A 17,120-nucleotide genomic window follows, 5' to 3' on the forward strand; every position below is an offset into this window, starting at 1 on the left:
AAAACTTTGCTATTGTTACATTAGATGTAAATACTAAAAATACGTTGTAAAGTGCAATTTTAAAAAACCAGGAGTTCAGTAAAATTATACAAATCCAGAAGGTATAGTTATAATATTTTTAAGCTGCAATGCGATTACCGGATCCTGATCAGGTATTGCGCTTTATGACTGATGATTTCTTTTGGATGGAGAAGCTTGATTTTGTAATTAACAGCAAGAAATTCTACTGTAAACAATTCAATTGCTTCAATTATCAGGTTGAAAAAAATTACAGCCCTAGATATAATTTCACATTTTCCATATTTCTAGTAAAAGCCATAACGTATAACATAGGGTATGATATATTATTATAATTACTTTAATATTGGAATTAATCAAAAAGAATTTTTAGATTTCATCTTCAAAAAAAAAAGACAACAGAAGGGAGTTTGGCGAAATGTTTAACATTTGTTAAAGCTGGCTGTTGGTTACATTTTTTGCTGTCCTTTTCAGTATCCTTGACGATTTCATCATTTAAAATGAAATAATGCTTTGGGGCCCACCCTGATTTGTCGAGAGCAGCTGCCGCCCCCGCCACATCAAGGGGGCGGGCCCCACCGACGCCACAATCACTTCCTCCGCCGCAGTCGCCGCCCGCCCTGTTGCTGTCTGCCGGGGGAGGAGCTGGAGACCAGGAGCAGCGGCTCTCGCGGTCGTCGGTCGTGTCGGTCGGAGGTCCAAGAGCTCTGCGCCTCTCGAAAGCGTGAGGGTGTCCGGACTGGGTGAGTGAAGACTGTTTCCTTCCTCAACTCCTCCAGACGGGGCGGTGGGACGGGGGACCTGGCATGGGGACAAGGATTCGGGTTCCTCTTGCGAACAGATTTTTCAGGCTCTCCCCTCGGGAAGGGGTGGGGCGGACGCAAGACCTAACTGCAGAGTGAGGCCTATGTCCCACGACCTGTCTGGAGGCTCCCTCCTCCGTCTCCCAGCCCCTTCCGTGTGGCGTGGCCCCCACTCGAAGGGCTTTAATCCCTGTTTGAGAGGGGAGTGGTGGTCGGGGCCCTCTCCTCCTTCCTCCCTTCTTGGTCCCTTTGCGGAGCACTCCATGGCCTTTCTTCCCCCATTTTGCAGTTGTTTTGCTGAATAGTAAATTGTTAAGATTTTTAGGTAAATATATTATTGTTCCCAGGAAAATAATTGTCGGAAAAAGAAATTGTTCCCAGGGAGAAAGTAGACCCTCGCACGCCTTTTCTTTTTTCCCCCTTCCCTGGCCATCTGTTTGGATTTGCCGTTTGAGCCCATAACGTTTCCCCATCCCTCATTATGACATTGCGGCCCCCTCCCCCTCCCCCTGCCGTGTCTCGCGTGTGTGGGCAGGGACCTACACATACACGCATGCATGCATGGCACGCACACACGCATGCGCGCACGTGCCCGCGGGCGTACATACACATACACATACACACACACACACACACACACACACCTTCCATTGCAGCCCCCTCCCTGCACCCCCCCCACTCAAGGTTCTGGAACATCCCCTTCCCCTTGCACACATGGATACACACACATACATACCCTCTTGCACACTGTCACACCCTCAGTGCCTTTCCCTGCTTCTCACAGCCTGCCCCATACACACCACCAGAAGCAGCCCCCTCCTTCTTCGGCCTCTGTATGCTCTGGTGAGTGCACACACACACAGTACACACAGACACCCCTTCGGGGGCTGCCTTAGCTCCTGCCTGCCACATACACACATCAGGATATCCTTTGATTGCTGGCCCCCTTTCACATGCCACATACGTACGTATGCACCCTCACTCTCTCATTCACACAGCCCTCACAAATGCTCCCAGCCCTGCTCCCTGCCTGCTGCATCTGTGCACAGACAGCCTTCCTCTGCTGTTCCCGGCCGTGCATGCACTCACATTCACACTCACACTCACAGAAATCCTCGCTCAGGGACAACAACCCTTCCTCCCTGCTATAGCCCCCTTCACAAACACACATATTTCCCTGATTGCTGACCCTGTTCCACCCAGTGGCCACCCACACATCCCTCTCCCGTGCTGTCCCTCTCGTGGATGCATTTGCTTGCACTGACTTGTCTCTATTGTTGCCTCGCATTTCACTGAACATGCACGTGCAGACCATAGGCTGCCCCTGGCCGGTGCCACCAAACCTTTTCTTGCCTGCCACAGACACATACACAGGTGTCCTTGCGCCGAGTTGCAGCAGCTGCACATACGACCACGCATGCACACTGTCATGTTTGCACACAACCCTCTCCTCTGAAGTCACCCCACCTGCACCTGTCGTTCTCCTGCCCGCATCCAGAACAGGTCTCATCCTGTCTGACGCTAATGCCTCTCCCCAATACACCTGTCCCCTCCCCCTACAAACACAGGCCTCTCTTCACAGCATGATGGCTGGTTCTGCCCCCACTTCCACCTGCCCCTCTCCTCCTGACAGACACCTCAGCACTCACGAACATGTGGTGATCTATATTTTCCACCCTATTCCAATTTGCATTTCTCCTGTCTGTCTGCAGGGCTCAGAAAAGACACAGACACCCCATAAAATAACCGCAGCAGTCTTTCCTCTTCCACGTTGGCATAATTCCACAGTGCTTCACCCACCTTCCCAGGGTCCAGTCACTGCCCCTGCCCCCAATCTTCTGTCAGATTCTCCCGTAAGTCTGGCTTTCCTATCAACCCAGTTTTGTAATCATTTTGCCAACATTAAAAATGTGTTCCAGGTCTACACCTGACAGTCACTGGAATGCTACTTCAGGCCTTAGAAGAAAGTGAAACTAATTGTAAAGGCCCCTTATTCTTTCTGTTACCTGCCTGCTGAAGTGGAAATAGATCTCCCTGCTCTCTTATTCCGAACTGAGTTGGCGCTCCCATCTCCAAAGCTTGTGCAGGGAGCAGGAGCCTTTCCACTCAAGGCCCAGCTGTATTGGAAACCCTGCTAAGGCAGAGCCATGGGTCAGGAATCTAGCAAGCCTGTGTGGCCCAAGCCAGCAGGAGGGTATCAGTCTAATACAGGCAGGAGGTATGGAAGAAGGCATGCTTATGTCAGTTTCAGGCCATCCACGAGCCAGCAGGAAAGGATTTCCAGCCAGAGAAAGACGACCTCGGAAGTCCCAATGCACAGATCAGCCCCCAGTCAAACCACCAAGAGGAGCCGGTCACCATTTTCCATCACTCGTCGTAGTTGGGAAGACAGTGAGAGCTCTGGAGCCAGCCTGAATGTTGATAATGAGGACTACTCCAGGTACCCACCAAGAGAGTACAGGGCCTCGGGTAGCAGAAGAGGAATGGCTTATGGACATGTTGACTCTTTCGGGGCAGATGATAGTGAGGAGGAGGGGGCTGGGCCTGTTGAGCGAGTGCCAGTGAGAGGGAAAACTGGCAAGTTTAAAGATGATAAGCCGTATGACCCAGAGAAAGGGGCCAGGTCCTTGGCTGGGGTGCCCCCACAGTTCTCTAGCTTTAAGCGTGATGTGAGAGAGGAGCTTGACAAGTTAGATCCAGTCCCTGCGGCCAGACGCTCTGCTAGCAGAGCCGAGTTCCTGCAGCAAAGTAGCATGGCCTCTCAGACATCTGCTGAAGGCAAGGTGGCAACCACCGGCGACAGCCTGGAGAGGCAGAGGCGGGAGCAGAGTTTACCTGCACATCCCAGCAGGGCTCCTGTGAGTATTTGTGGTGGGGGGGAAGACCCCCCAAAGAGTGCAGAGGAGCCGGTGGTGAGGCCCAAAATCAGAAATCTGGCCAGCCCCAACTGCGTGAAACCAAAAATATTTTTTGATACTGATGATGATGATGATATGCCACATAGTACTTCCAGGTGGAGGGATACGGCCAACACGGCTGAAGGCCGCTCGGACGGCCTGGCAAGAAGAGCCAGAGGCGAGAGTTCAAGCGGCTACTCTGAGCCGAAGTACCCCGAAGACAAGAGGGAGGCCAGGAAGGACCAAGTGAAGCCAGAGAAGGTGCCAAGACGCCGACGAACCATGGCCGACCCCGACTTCTGGACATACAGCGACGACTACTACAAGTACTGCGACGAAGACTCCGACAGCGACAAAGAGTGGACTGCTGCTCTGCGTCGCAAGTATCGCGGACGGGAGCAAAATCTGTCATCCAGCGGGGAAAGCTGGGAAACTCTGCCGGGGAAGGAAGAACACGAGGCTGAGCAGGTCAGGGGGAACACCAGCGCTGGGGCCAGCTCTAGCGCCAGGGCCAGTGGTGGTAGTGGTGGTGGCACTGGCGGTGGTGGTGGCGGCGGCGGCGGCAGCGGCGGCAGTGGTGGTGGCGGCAGTGGCAGCGGTGGTGGCAATGGCCAACTTGAAGAAATCCAAGGAGCATGTCTTCGGGAGGAGGAGCAGGTGTCCCCGAGAGGAGGCGAAGTTCCTTGGCTCCAGTACAATGAAAATGAGAGTAGCAGTGAGGGGGATAATGAATCGGGTCAGGATTTCCTGCAGCCCGGGGTGTTCATGCTGGATGGAAACAACAACCTTGAAGATGACTCCAGTGTGAGCGAAGACCTCGAAGTGGATTGGAGCCTCTTTGATGGGTTCGCAGACGGCTTGGGGGTGGCCGAAGCCATCTCCTATGTGGATCCTCAGTTTCTCACCTACATGGCACTTGAAGAACGCTTGGCCCAAGCGATGGAAACCGCCCTTGCGCACTTGGAGTCTCTCGCTGTGGATGTGGAGGTGGCCAATCCGCCGGCCAGCAAGGAGAGCATCGACACTCTCCCCGAGATCCTGGTCACTGAAGATCACAGTGCAGTGGGGCAGGAAATGTGTTGCCCCATCTGTTGTAGTGAATATGTGAAGGGGGAGGTGGCAACTGAGTTGCCTTGCCACCACTATTTCCACAAGCCGTGCGTGTCCATCTGGCTTCAGAAGTCAGGCACCTGCCCCGTGTGCCGCTGCATGTTCCCTCCCCCACTCTAAGACCAGGGCTCTTTACTCCTGGTCAGATGATTGTCCCCATCTGAAACCCACAATACCGCCGGAGCCCTCTCGAAATTAACAATTGCAATGAAAGCCGTGATTAATCTGCACCTGTTGATTCCTTGTGATTATTTCCAATGTGAAAACGGTTGTGTGCGATTGCATTAAAAATCACACTGTCTATCTTAGAGGTTAGGAAAGGAAGTCTAAACTTTCTAAACGCTACTTGAGATTGCAGTAAAAACATACATTTTCTAACCAGAAAGTTGAGATAAGTTGCGTTTGTTTTCTTTGGTAGACTATGTTGCTGTTAACCGTAACGTCAAGTTTATCTGTTAACTATGTCCAGAAGGCATCATCATTTCTGTTGCATGTTATGGGTTAATGTTCCTGTAATTGCAGTGCCGTAAAAGCTTATTAAAGTTCTCCTTTTGGTTTTACATGGTACAGTGGAATTGTTTGGTTTTGTCTAATATGGTGGTACTAAGTAACTTTATAACTGATCCCTTGCACCTGCATCAAAAATAGGGTTTCGTGGGTTGTTGTTTGTTTGTTTTCTGGTGTTCCCAGTAGAAAAACTTGAGTGTCACTGGAAATGCTGACCCCAACAAGAGCAAGAAATTAAGGGTGACAATTTCTATAAGTAGGAATACAGTGTATGATTGTCAAACTACTCTAGGGGCAAAGGTCACATAGACAGTACCCTGTCAGTCTGTGGGAAGGAAAGAGACAATGAGAAAGTGTGTGGGAAAATAAAGAACAATGGTAGAAACATATCCAAAATGAGTATGAGTTAGGAGGAGAAGGAATTAAAAAATCCCCTTTTAGGAAATAGAAACTCTAAGAACAGGGCACCAGGCTGGTTCAGTTGATAGAGCTTATGACTCTTGATCCTGGGGGCTGGTGGGGAGGGGTGTGAGTTGGAGCCCCATATCAGGTGTAGAGATCCCTTAAAAAAGTGAAACCTTACAAAAGAAAAGAAACTCTGAGAGGAAGTGGGCAACCCCTCCCCAAATAACAAATCTCTATGCTGACTGTATACATTGACACAGTGACACAAAAGGATTAGATTAGAAAAATATATGGCAGACAAGTGCTGTGACAGATATTGATACCCACTTACACAGAGTGAACAGGTTTTAACATTTGGCCATATTGGCTTCCAGTCCTTCTTTCTCTCTCCACTAAATAGAATCAGGCACAAGTGATGTTCCTCACCTGTAACATTTACTTTCCCTCCTCCACAGAGGTAAGCACTACCCAGGAAATGGTATGTTTACTTCTCGTCTGTGTTTTTAGACGTATGTGTGTCTATGTATATGTATATGTGTAGATATATATGTATATGTGTGTATATATCCGTAGCCAATATAGAATGTTTATGTTTTCTAAGTGGGCATAATTGATAGAATGTGTGTATTGTTCTGGAACGTGATTTTTTTTTCCACTGAGTATTGTTTTTGAGATTTAACCATTTTGATACATTTAGCTCTAGTTTATGTACTGCTGTATGATAGACATTTAGTTGTATGAATCATCACAATTTATCCATCCCCTTATTGGTGGGCGTGTAGGTTCTTCCCAGTGTTTTGTGGCAATCAATATACTTAAAAGATGTCTCTCTGTGCACGTGTGTGAGTTTCTCTAGGGGTAAGGATGCGGAGTTGGAGTTCCTGGGTCTTTAGGCTTGGAGGGGAATTTGGGAGTCCTGCAGGCTTAAGAGTCTTTCTCCTAACCACGTATTGACAAACTGCTTTCCCGAGCAATTGTACTAATGCATGCTCCTGCTGACAGTTTATGGGAGCTGTTCTTAGCTCCAACAGCCTGGATATGGTTAATGTTCAACCTCATGGGTGATCAGTGACATACAAATGAACAGAACAGTGAAACACACTGTGTCCATCAGAAAGCCATGGTTTTTCTTCATGATAATATCTCATTTGGGCTAGGAGAAAACCGGGAAACACAAGTGATAGCAGGCTTGTTGGAGAACGATTTAGGGGGTTAGCTACCTTTCAAGATGCAAAATGGTGCATGTCTCTGAGCCCGACTTAGATCCTTGGTGGTACAGAGCTAATACCATATAGCCGTTAAAAATTATATGTGCTGATATGGAAATATCTCCAAGGCACACTGTTAAGTAGGAAAAAAATATTGTGGAGCAGTTATATATTGTTTTCATGTAAAATAAAACCTTGCAAAACCAAACTATAGATCATAATATACCGAAGTGTCTGGAAGGCTGCATACCTAACGGATGGCAGTGGTTACCTCTAGGGAGGGACAGGGGGTTGGGGAGCGAGGAAGCGGGCTTTAGATTTTTTTCACCTGCCCTCATTAATTTGCTTGATTTTCTAACAGTGGCACTGATTTTCATAAATATTAACAAAATAAGTAAAATCAAAACAATTCCCAATTAAAAGAGAGAGAGAGAGAGAGATGATGCTGATTCTCTTAGTGCAAGTCCAGAGACATGGGTGGAAGCCCTGGCAGTCCTTTATTTCTGAAGTGGTCAAAGCTGATACTGTTATTTTGTCCCTCACAGCCATTGTGTGACCCCCCTTGGCCTTCAGCCAGCACCTCACCTGTCACGGTGAGTCAGAAGTCTGTGACCTTAGAGGGCTCTTGATAGGTGGGCCTGTGGTGGTTTGCCTCACGTTACCTTGGCTGTGCCCTGACTGGCACCACACCAGGGGGTATGGGCGAGGCACCCTTGGGGCTGCTCTTATTTCCCTTAGAGACACAATTAGTAAATCCATGGAAGTTGTTTGGGGGGCGGGGTGCAGGAAACTCCTCTCAGGGCCTGCAGCCCCCTGCTGGTCTTGGAGAGGCCTGTCGCCACAGTGGCTCCTGCTGGAGGTGAGGCGCTCCTGAGGAGGGACAACCCTAAGGCCTGAGACCCTGGGCCCCAGGCTCCGAGTCGCCTGGGCTTGGGCCTGGGACCTCAGTTAAGCATATCAGACCCTTGTGCCTAATACCTTAGGTCTGGAGGGGGAGGAAGTCAGAGGCATCAGGGTCATGAAGCATTTCCTCTCATGCCACATTGGTGGCGACCACAGTGGGGGACTATGCTGCCAATACCAGAGACCCAACAGTCCTGTGTAAGACGTGGCTATGTCCTTGGACGCCAAGTTGCCCTTTTCCCGCCAGTTTCTGATTCCCCGGCCTCTCCAACTGTTCCCCAAGCTCCCCCATAGCTTTCCAATAAAACTGTTTTGCTTAAATTCACCAGGGTTGGTTTCTGTTGTTTCTAACTGGGAATCCCAAGTGGCACACTTGCCAACCCCATAACCCAGTTTTGTGCCTGCTTTTCAGTCAGATGAAATACCCAGAATGGCAAGGGGTCAGGCGATTTCTGTTGATAACACAGTGGACCAATTATTGGCACCTGGAGCCATGGTTCTAGAACATGCAGGCCTCGGGCCACTACACATGAAACAGTCCTTTTTAAGAGTTGGTGATTTGGCGTATTCATGAAAGGTGCTGCCCACCACGCTAGACTCCTTAGTGTCTGGACTTGTTTCCTGGCTGTGGGATAAAGAGCCCCACATTGTGGCCACTGATTTGAAATATAAAACACTATATCTTACAAGACAGGACCTCACATTCCTGAGGTGGTCCCCCTAGCTAACACTACAGCTGAACTGTTATGGGGCCTTTCCTGGCTCAAAGGCACTACCTTCTCTCAGCCCCTCTGTTCTAGCTACATCCTTCTACATTGGTGCCTGGACCTCTGACCTGAAATGCCCTTTCCAGCCCTTTCTAGTTAGTTCTATCCATCCTTTAAAAAGCCCTGTTCATGTGCCAGCTCCGGAGAATGGTATTTTCTGACACACCTAACTCCTTCACTCTCTTGGTCCCATCTCTGTGAGGTCTTGTCAGGAGCTCTTATTTCAGAGTAATTTCCACAGCCCGGGCTTCTCAGTGCTTGCCTCAGAAGTATTCAGCAACGCTTGCTGGCCGGAGGAATGAGCTGCTCTCCCAAGGTAGGCGTAAGGCACGGGTGTGTTAAGATGAGGCAGGAGAAACCATGGGGTCCTGGCCCAACCAGGAGTTTCTGAACTGGCCTTAGCCCCACGCCTACCCTTAGCTCCTGCTGGCCCTGCCCCCGCCCTGCCCCGCCCCTCCCTCCACCTCCTCTTGCCACCCTCTGTCCCATTTTCTGTTTGTCCTGCTGAGTTCCCCAGTGTTTCAGAGATGTTCTTCAGGCCCAGGGCCTATGGCTGAAAAGTGGTGCTCCTCTTGAAGATGGAGAAATAGGAGGAAACAAGCCTGGGTTGAACCTCTGTCAAACACGGAGTGAAGAGGGGGTCTGTCCATCTGTCACTAGTCCCGGCCTCGGATAAGCTGTGGCCTGGAGCCAGCTTTCAGCCTGACTTGGCATTCCCGTCTGTGCAATGGGACCTCGCCACTAGGCTGTTGCTGCTGGCTTCTGCTGCCCCCAGCATGCCTCCCACCCTACTCCCTTCCTCCAGTTAGAACACCAGCGAGGCTTCCTAACCCCTTATATGTGGATACAATTTCACCCAGACCCCTTCATATCCAGGGATGTCACTGGATCTTCCGTCCCCCCTGGAAGGTGAATGATAAGGATACCAAGGTTCAGAAAAGTGATGAGCGTTCTGAAGAGACAGAGTCTGTTCGGCCAGGGAGGGCAGCAGCCGTCCCGGCCCCAGTGTAGTGAGGAGCGGGTAGGGGTGTCGGGTCCTCAGCATCAAAGTCCAGGCCGGCCCCAACTGGACTCCACTCGGGTGCTCAGGTCACAGGCTGAATAGGCCGCCAGCTTCCTGGCAGCATACTGCAGGCCCAGGGGCCACCCAGATAAGAGGGTGCCTGGCATCTGGATGGGAAGAGGAGAAACAAGACACAGGATTGTAGAGGGGTTCTTCCACAAGAGCTGGGGACTGGGAGACAGCAATAGCTTATAGTGGGAAGAGCATGGCTGAAGCAGGGCACTGGAGCCAGCCTGAAGGGAGGTAGGGACTGGGCGCCAAATGCATGAAGACAAATCTCCAGGGACCCAGGGGACCCGAGCCCAAGGCGCTGCTTGGCCCAAACCATACTTGCATTCAGGCAACGCCGTCCAGCCCAGGCTGCACTCAGAGCAGAGGATTCAGAGCTGACTGGGTTAGTTCAACAAATATTTATTGACCTTCTGTCTGTGGTGCGTTGGACGGGAACCTGCAAGAGAAGAATAAGGCTTACTTAGTCCTTCCCTCAAAGAGCTCAGAGTCTAGTGCGGGAAAACAGATGTGTAAAGAGAGGATGGCAACCCTCGGTGAAAAGTGCTACACGGAGGCAAACACGGGGTGACGTGGAAACAAAGAGCGTGGCTCGCCGCGCCGGGAAGGGAGGCTTGTCAGAGGCATCCCAGGTGTGGCCACTCTGAAGGCTCGGGCAGGCATTAGCCAGGTGAAGAAAGGTGAAGAAAGGGAAGGAGGGAGGGTAGCATGGGCCCCTTGAAACATTATCTGTCGGGGAGCATGTCAACTGGTGTGTTTGAAGGGCCCTTCAGTGAAATGTATTAGCATTTAAAATCCACACACCCTCTGACCCAGCAATTCCACTAGTAGCATTTCTCCTACATGAGCAAAAGCACGAGGTTGTTTGTACAAAGATATTTACTGTTGCATTGTTTGTAGTAGCGAGAGACTGGCAAGCATTTCCCTGTCCATCACTAGCGGCCCGCTTAAATAAATCACAGCACAGCCATCAGAGGTTTCACTAGACAGCCTTTACCCAGATGAGGCAGAGCCATAGCTCTTGCCATGTAAGAGTAGTCAAAACCCAAGGAGTTATAAGAAGGAGGCATAGAAGAGTGAGGACAGGGATGCCCGGGTGGCTCAGTTGGTTAAGCGTCTGCCTTTGGCTCAGATCATGATTCCCAGGTCCTGGGATCAAGTCCTGCGTCAGGCTCCCTGCTCAGCCAAGAGCCTGCTTCTCCTTCTGCCCCTCCCCCAACTCGTGCTCTCCCTCCCTCTCAAGCAAATAAAATCTTAAAAAAAAAACCAAACAGTAAGGACAGTTACCACGCATGTTTCACAAGAGATACACATACATCTGTGCTTACCTGTACACAGAATATCTGGAAAAATAAACAAGAAACAGGAGTTGAGGTCAGGGGTGAGGAGGAGCCTTGATTTGTAGCGTGTGCCCTTTTGTCCCTTTGGAGTTTGTGTGAATTAGATAGGTTGTTTCTGTTTTTTTGGTTTTTGACCATGTGTATACGTGATCAATAGAGAGAGCTAGAGAGAGAGAAACACACAGAGTCAGAGACAGAGAAGGGAGGGAGAGACCTCTGCAGGAGGACAGAGACCTCACACAAAGAGAACAAAGTGAACAAACTCACAGGGTATGAAATAGTATGGTGTGCACATGCACCCTGGGAATGGGCAATGTTGGCCCAAGCAGGCCCTACAGGGAGCAGAGGAAGCACAGTTCCGCTTTGCCTCGTGAAGACATGGAGTGGGAGCTGGGGGGTGGCCCAGCATCCAGAGTGGGTCCACTATCATCTCAGATCTCCAGGTTTTGTACATGCATAACATGCTCAGGAAATCTATCATCACCTTGGCTGACAGTGGTTCTCTGTGATGGGATGATAGGTAATTTTAAAGTTCTTTATGTTTGGAGGGCATTTCTCAAATTTTCTTCAATAAGCAGGTGACCTGGGAGAAAAAGTGAAAACAAAATCGAAATGTCACTGGAACCCTGATTCAAGGCTCTCAAGGCAGGCTCTTCCTGAAGGAAACCAGGCAAGGCCCTCCATAGTCATCAGCAGAAGGGGCTGACAGAAAGACCAGGGCGTTAGGAGTCAGACCTTAATCTGAAACGGTTTTCATGCTAATTAACTGTGAGTGGTGAACAAGGCACATACCCTCTCCACCTCGGTTTGCTTATTTATAGAATGGGACAAAAGAACGCCTACCTCAAGGGGTGCTTGGAACGAGCAAACGAAATAACAAGATGGACAAAACCCACTCTAAAAACCCAAGGTGATCGTTGTTGTTGGTTGTTACCATTTCTACTGGCTCTTTTTTCCTTTTTTCCCAGGCTGTAACAGCAGGAGGCCAGAACCCCGCAGAGAAGCCACTACTCTCTGGGTGGAAAGAATCCCCCCCCCACCACACACACACACACACACACACACACACACACACACTCATTCTCTCTTCAGCAATTCAGCAAGGCTGACTCCGGATGGCTGGGCCCCGGTCTGCCGAAAAATACTTAGCAGAAGCCCAACATTCCCTTTGGAAGTGGAGTGCGGCAAGATAGGGGAGGAGGAGGAAGCAAAATGTTTGCTATTTTTTTCTGTGCAATTGACTCTGCCGGCCGAGGCCCTTTGCTCACGGCTGTCTGTGTGCACAGATGGCGGTGGAGCCCCTCCTGGTGAAGGGCTTGGCTTCCTGTTGAGCATGCCCACCCCATTCAGGCCGGCTGAGGAATGTGGGCCGTCCCGGCTGGATGGGCTCAGTGTCTGCCCTGGCCCCTCCCTGAGGCCCGGCCTGACCCCTCCTCAGGCCTAGATGAAGGAGCTTCTGTGTCTTGGGGCTCTGCCTGATTAGATACGGCTGAAACATTGACTCCTCCCTCGCAGGCTAGGCACCAGGGAAAGAAAAGCACAAGGCTTGCCCAGAGTCCTCCCAGCTCCGAAAGTGGCTGGCCTCAGAGCTCATCTGGGTCTGTGGGAGTAGAAAGTTGATGCCAGTCTCTTTGTTCTAAGTGGACGAGTCCTGGAGTGCTGGCTAGGTTCAGGTCAGCGAGGGGTGGGCCCAGTCCCCAGGGCTGTCAAGGGAAAGCCTAGATCATGTATATACACAAACACACATATCTGGTGGACTACCAATCGTGGTCCAATTCAGTTCTGCAGAGGTAGACCTTGTCTGTTGGTCACAGGTGGTTCACCTGAGGTGGTGGTGAGCCTCATGGGGACCAGAGAGGAGTATAAGGGGTTCTTTGCCCTTTCCGTTTTGTTTGTTTGTTTTTTTGTTTTTTCCCTCTTCTCTGCATCCGAAGAGCTGCTTGACTACTTCTTAGCTCTGGGCCTTGAGTGAGTCACATCACCTCTCTGAACGTCAGTCTCTTCATCTTTAACATGGGCATGATAACCTCATGGAGCCGCCTCGAGGAGGACATGAAGGCATAGCGCAGTGGCATGACGCAGGAACCGCTTTAGAAGTGGCATTTCCTTCCTGTATATATTAAGTACTTCCTTTTGTGGAGTGCTGGGCAATCCAGAAGTGACCAAGATGGTCTCTAACCCATGCAGTCTCAGGGGTTCCAGTCCCTTTGGCCTTTAGCCCCACTTAACCTTGTGCCCTGCTTCTGATCAGGGGATTCTGGCCTGTTCCCGAGACTCCGGCACCGCTTAGGTCAGATGTCTGAGGCCCAGACTGCTTCTTGCTGACCCAGGCCCTGCAGCCTCAGCCTAGCCACTAGAGCCTGTAGCCTAAAGACGGCCCTCCCTGGGCAGCCTGTCAGTCTGCTACCAAACACTTCCAGAAGTATATCCTGTGATTTTCGCAATAGCTCTCCAACAAAGGTGCTCTAATCACTAGTCTCCAAGAGACCTGCTTTCAAGTCCCAGGGCTATCTTCTACAAGCGTTGCAACCTTGGGCAAGTGCCTCCGCCACTCTGTGCCTCAGTGTTCTCATCTTCAAAATGGTAGTTAAATAAGAGTAGCTCCCTTTTGAAGAGGGCAGTTAAGGTGCTGAAACGCTGCCTGAGGCATATTAAGCTCTCAGTTCTTGTTAACTGCTATCCTTAGGAAACCAAGGCTCAGAAGAGGAAATGACCTGCTCAAGGTTACACAGCTGAGAAAGTGGCAGAGCTAGAGCTCTTACCCTAGCCTTCCTGATAGTAACGACTCTGCCACACAGTGCTTCATACCCTATTTCTAGATTCTGGGCCTGGACTTCCTATTTAATTTGCATTTCCATTTAACTTACTCCTCACAGGCTACTGCCAGCTAATCAGGCCTGTGTTGGATTTCCCATGCCGCCTTCTTGACAGGGCCATCGCAAGTGCCTGCTGCTATCAGCTCGCAATCCGATCCATTGCCCCTGCCCCCAGGCAGGCCTCCCTCTTGGTTCCTATAATTTGGTTGATCATAGGACTCTGCCCCACTACCTACTTGAAAGAATAAAACTCACAATGCTAATAGAGAATAACATGCTGGCACCTTAAAATATCGACGTATTCAATCCTTGGAGGTAGGTGCTATGCTCACCCCCCTCTTCCATGTGGGACATTGAGGCACAGAGAGATTAAACGTCTGCCCAAGGCCATACAGCTCTAAGTGGCAAAGTCAATTCAAATCTGAGCAGGCTAGCTACGGCGTAGATGCTCTTAACCATTATCTCCCAGAAGGAACAGTTTTAGAAGCTGGCTGGCCAGTCAGCCAGCCCTTTCCAACCTCCATGAGTCCAGCCACGTGTGACACAAAACTTCACAGGAGCACAGGCCAGGCCGGATCTGTTCACAGCTGAATCCTCAATAGCTAGCCGTTTCCCTGGCACATGGGAGGTGCTTAGAACAGCGTTGCTGAATAAGTGAATGAATCAATGAATCAATGAATGAAACTAAAATAGGGTGGGGCCATGAGGTGGGGGAAGAGAGACAGATTGGAGAGATGAAAGGGAAAACTGAGCGGATTAGGACACTGATCCAATTGGGGGTGTGAGGAAGTCTTGGATGACTCCCAAGGTTTTGGCTTTTGGGTGACTCAATGGTGAGGTCATTTACTGAGATAGGAGGGACAGAATGCAGGGGTGGAGACAGCAGCACTGATAAACTTGGTTTAGGATATGGAGTTTGGGGGAGCCTTTGAGACATAGGGGGGCATGTCCAGGAGGATTGGAGCTTCCAAGAGGAATTTGGGTCTCCTGCCCAGCCCCCTCCCATGGCTCTGCCCCGTCCAATCACACTTGAAATCGCTGGCCCATTGGCCTTACCTCTTCCTACTGGGAAGGAAAGGAAGGAATCTTTGATGGTGGGAATGGGGGCGGTGCTTTTCTAAACCAAACAAACGCATACACAGTGCCTGCTTGTTGAGGATCAGCATGCTTGGCTCTTGGCACATGTAGGCTGGCTTCCAGGGCGGACCCCCCTCCCACCACCCGCCGGCCCCTGCCGCCTGCTCCCTGCCAAGGTGAGCTCTGACAGGGCGACTTGTCATCTTTTCAACACCTCATTTTTCCCTCCTTACTCACTGCCCGGGGAGAGGTCCTTCCTGTTTGCACACCTCAGGGGCTAGGCCAGGAGGAGGAACAAAAACAGCCTTCATGGTGCGGGGGGGGGGGGGGGGGGGGGCAGGAGAGGACTGGGGGGACAGGACGAGAGGGAAGAGCAAGAGAAGTGGAGGAAGCGCATTAGAGAAGGTTGGGGACCCACCTTCTGTCTCCCGGCTCATCACGCTCACGCGCGCGCGCGCACACACACTGCACAGTGCACTCACTGCGTCCTGGAACTGGAAACGCTGATTCCCAGGTCAGCCCAAAGGGGTCAGGATTCCAGCTGGGTTTAGAAACTAGCTATCCTGTCTTCTCTGCCTCCTGTCCCCGCCCGCTCAGCTTCGAGTTGCCCAGCCCAGAAACCGCTGCTCTGCTGTTTCTGCAGCCGGCCAAAGCCCAAGGCCTCCTTTTACCAGCCCCCCCACCCTTTCTCCCTGGGTGTGCAGCTCCGCGGTTCTGCACCCCCTGGCCCCAAGCCCAGGGCTCCGAGAGCTGCAACCCCCCCGAACCCCGCCCTCATTCCCCCTCCAGCAGGACCCCTCCCGGGAGCCCCGCCCCCGTCAGCGGCGGACCCGCAGGTAATCCCCTCCCCGTTCCTGCCCCCGCAGCTCCAGCCCCTTCCAATTAGCGCAGTCTCGGATCCCCTCTGCTGGGAACTGGGCTCCCCCCCTCCGGCTCCCTCCCCCACTCGGGTCCCACGTGGGGATCCCCGCTCCCAGGCCTGGCCGCCCCATTCACACCGCCCTCCGCCATTGTCCGCGGCCTGTCACTCACGCATGGCATTAGCATTTCTAAAGCCCACTTCTTCTAGTCCCTGCTTTGGCTTCAGCCTGGGCCGGGGAACTTAGCCCTATAGAACAAGGAACAATTACAACTAACCTTCAAGAGCACTTTAGAGTATATAATTCACGTTGCTATATAGCCATTTAATTTACTTCTCACAACAGCCCTTAGCAGTGGGACACGGACGTCCCGAGAAGCTCAGTGAGTTGTCCAAGGTCACAAAGTAATTTCTAAAGCCAAGATTTCAGCTCAGGTTTGTCTGCTGCCAAAGGCCACATTCTTTCACTACACCACCTTGCCTCTTTGTCAGGCTGAGCTTGCTTCTGCTTGGCTGGGCTTTCTTAAAAGGTGAGCATGGTGGCTTGATATTCCTGCCGAGGGAATGCTGGATTCAGCCTGCTGGGGAGGTCCTGGGTGGTTTCTGTGCTGCCACTAACCCAGGGATTTACTGGGGAGGCGGTGACCGCCACAGGCCACCACCTGGAGAACAAAGCCTGGCCCAAAAGGAAGCAGGGGGAAGTTATGGCCACTTCCATATGAACCAGATGCCAGGCTCATATCCCAGCCCTGCCCCTTGGCAGTGGGTTGGCCTTAGATAAGTGACTTCATTTCCGTGGCACCTATCTCGGAGGGTTATAGTGGAGTGGGAAGTGGGCTCATATGCATTGAGAGACATAGGGCAGTACTTGGATAGAAGTACATGAGTCAGGGGCGCCTGGGTGGCTCAGTGGGTTAAAGCCTCTGCCTTTGGCTCAGGTCATGATCCCAGGGTCCTGGGATGGAACCCTGCATCGGGCTCTCTGCTCAGCGGGGAGCCTACTTCCTCCTCTCTCTCTGCATGCCTCTCTGCCTACTTGTGATCTCTGTCTGTCAAATAAATAAATAAAATCTTAAAAAAAAAAGTACATGAGTCAGCATTACTACGCGTTTGGTCCACGATGCTCCTGGGGTCAGGAGCAGCATGGCGTGAGCAAAGAATGGCTCTATTACCAGACAGCCTAGGATTCCATTTCTGACTCTGCCCTTCACTGGCTGTGTGACTTTGGATAAATGACTTACACTCTCTGGTCTTCCGCTTCCTCGGCAGTAAAACAGAGATAGTGATAGTTCTCACTTTCCAGAGTTGTTACGAAGATTAGCATTTGCCCACGTGTTT

At 51.1% G+C, this 17,120-nt stretch overlaps 1 protein-coding gene and 1 long non-coding RNA gene across 8 annotated transcripts in view; one reads left to right on the forward strand and one right to left on the reverse strand.

The window, feature by feature from the left end:
• Positions 1 to 608: 608 nt before the first annotated feature.
• PJA1 (praja ring finger ubiquitin ligase 1) lies at positions 609 to 5,393 on the forward strand. Of its 6 annotated transcripts, none has more exons than XM_082716454.1 (3): positions 634 to 761; positions 3,067 to 3,261; positions 3,826 to 5,393. In XM_082716454.1, the coding sequence occupies exons 2-3, from the start codon at positions 3,134 to 3,136 to the stop codon at positions 4,946 to 4,948; spliced, it is 1,251 nt and encodes a 416-aa protein (XP_082572580.1). In that variant the 5' UTR covers positions 634 to 761; positions 3,067 to 3,133; the 3' UTR covers positions 4,949 to 5,393. The 6 variants fall into 6 exon arrangements, with proteins under 6 accessions (XP_082572579.1, XP_082572577.1, XP_082572580.1 ...); XM_082716455.1 differs by having other exon boundaries at positions 644 to 761; positions 2,741 to 3,261; XM_082716456.1 differs by having other exon boundaries at positions 672 to 761; positions 3,073 to 3,261.
• LOC309855791 overlaps positions 5,015 to 17,120 on the reverse strand; it is a 28,248-nt gene continuing 16,142 nt past the window's right edge. The window contains exons 3-5 of one of the 2 annotated variants that reach the window (XR_014306993.1): positions 11,515 to 11,613; positions 10,012 to 10,129; positions 5,015 to 9,788 (exon numbers count right to left, since the gene is read on the reverse strand). This is a non-coding gene — a long non-coding RNA (uncharacterized lncRNA). The remainder of the gene's footprint in view (positions 9,789 to 10,011; positions 10,130 to 11,514; positions 11,614 to 17,120) is intronic. The other variant, XR_014306992.1, reaches the window with a different exon arrangement.

The sequence above is a fragment of the Mustela nivalis genome, assembly GCF_964662115.1.
Source record: "Mustela nivalis genome assembly, chromosome: X".
Lineage (NCBI taxonomy): Eukaryota > Metazoa > Chordata > Mammalia > Carnivora > Mustelidae > Mustela > Mustela nivalis.

Bases quoted from the DNA above. Each gene is read 5' to 3' on its own strand.
- PJA1 (XM_082716451.1), top strand. From the start codon at position 2,969: ATGGGTCAGGAATCTAGCAAGCCTGTGTGGCCCAAGCCAGCAGGAGGG.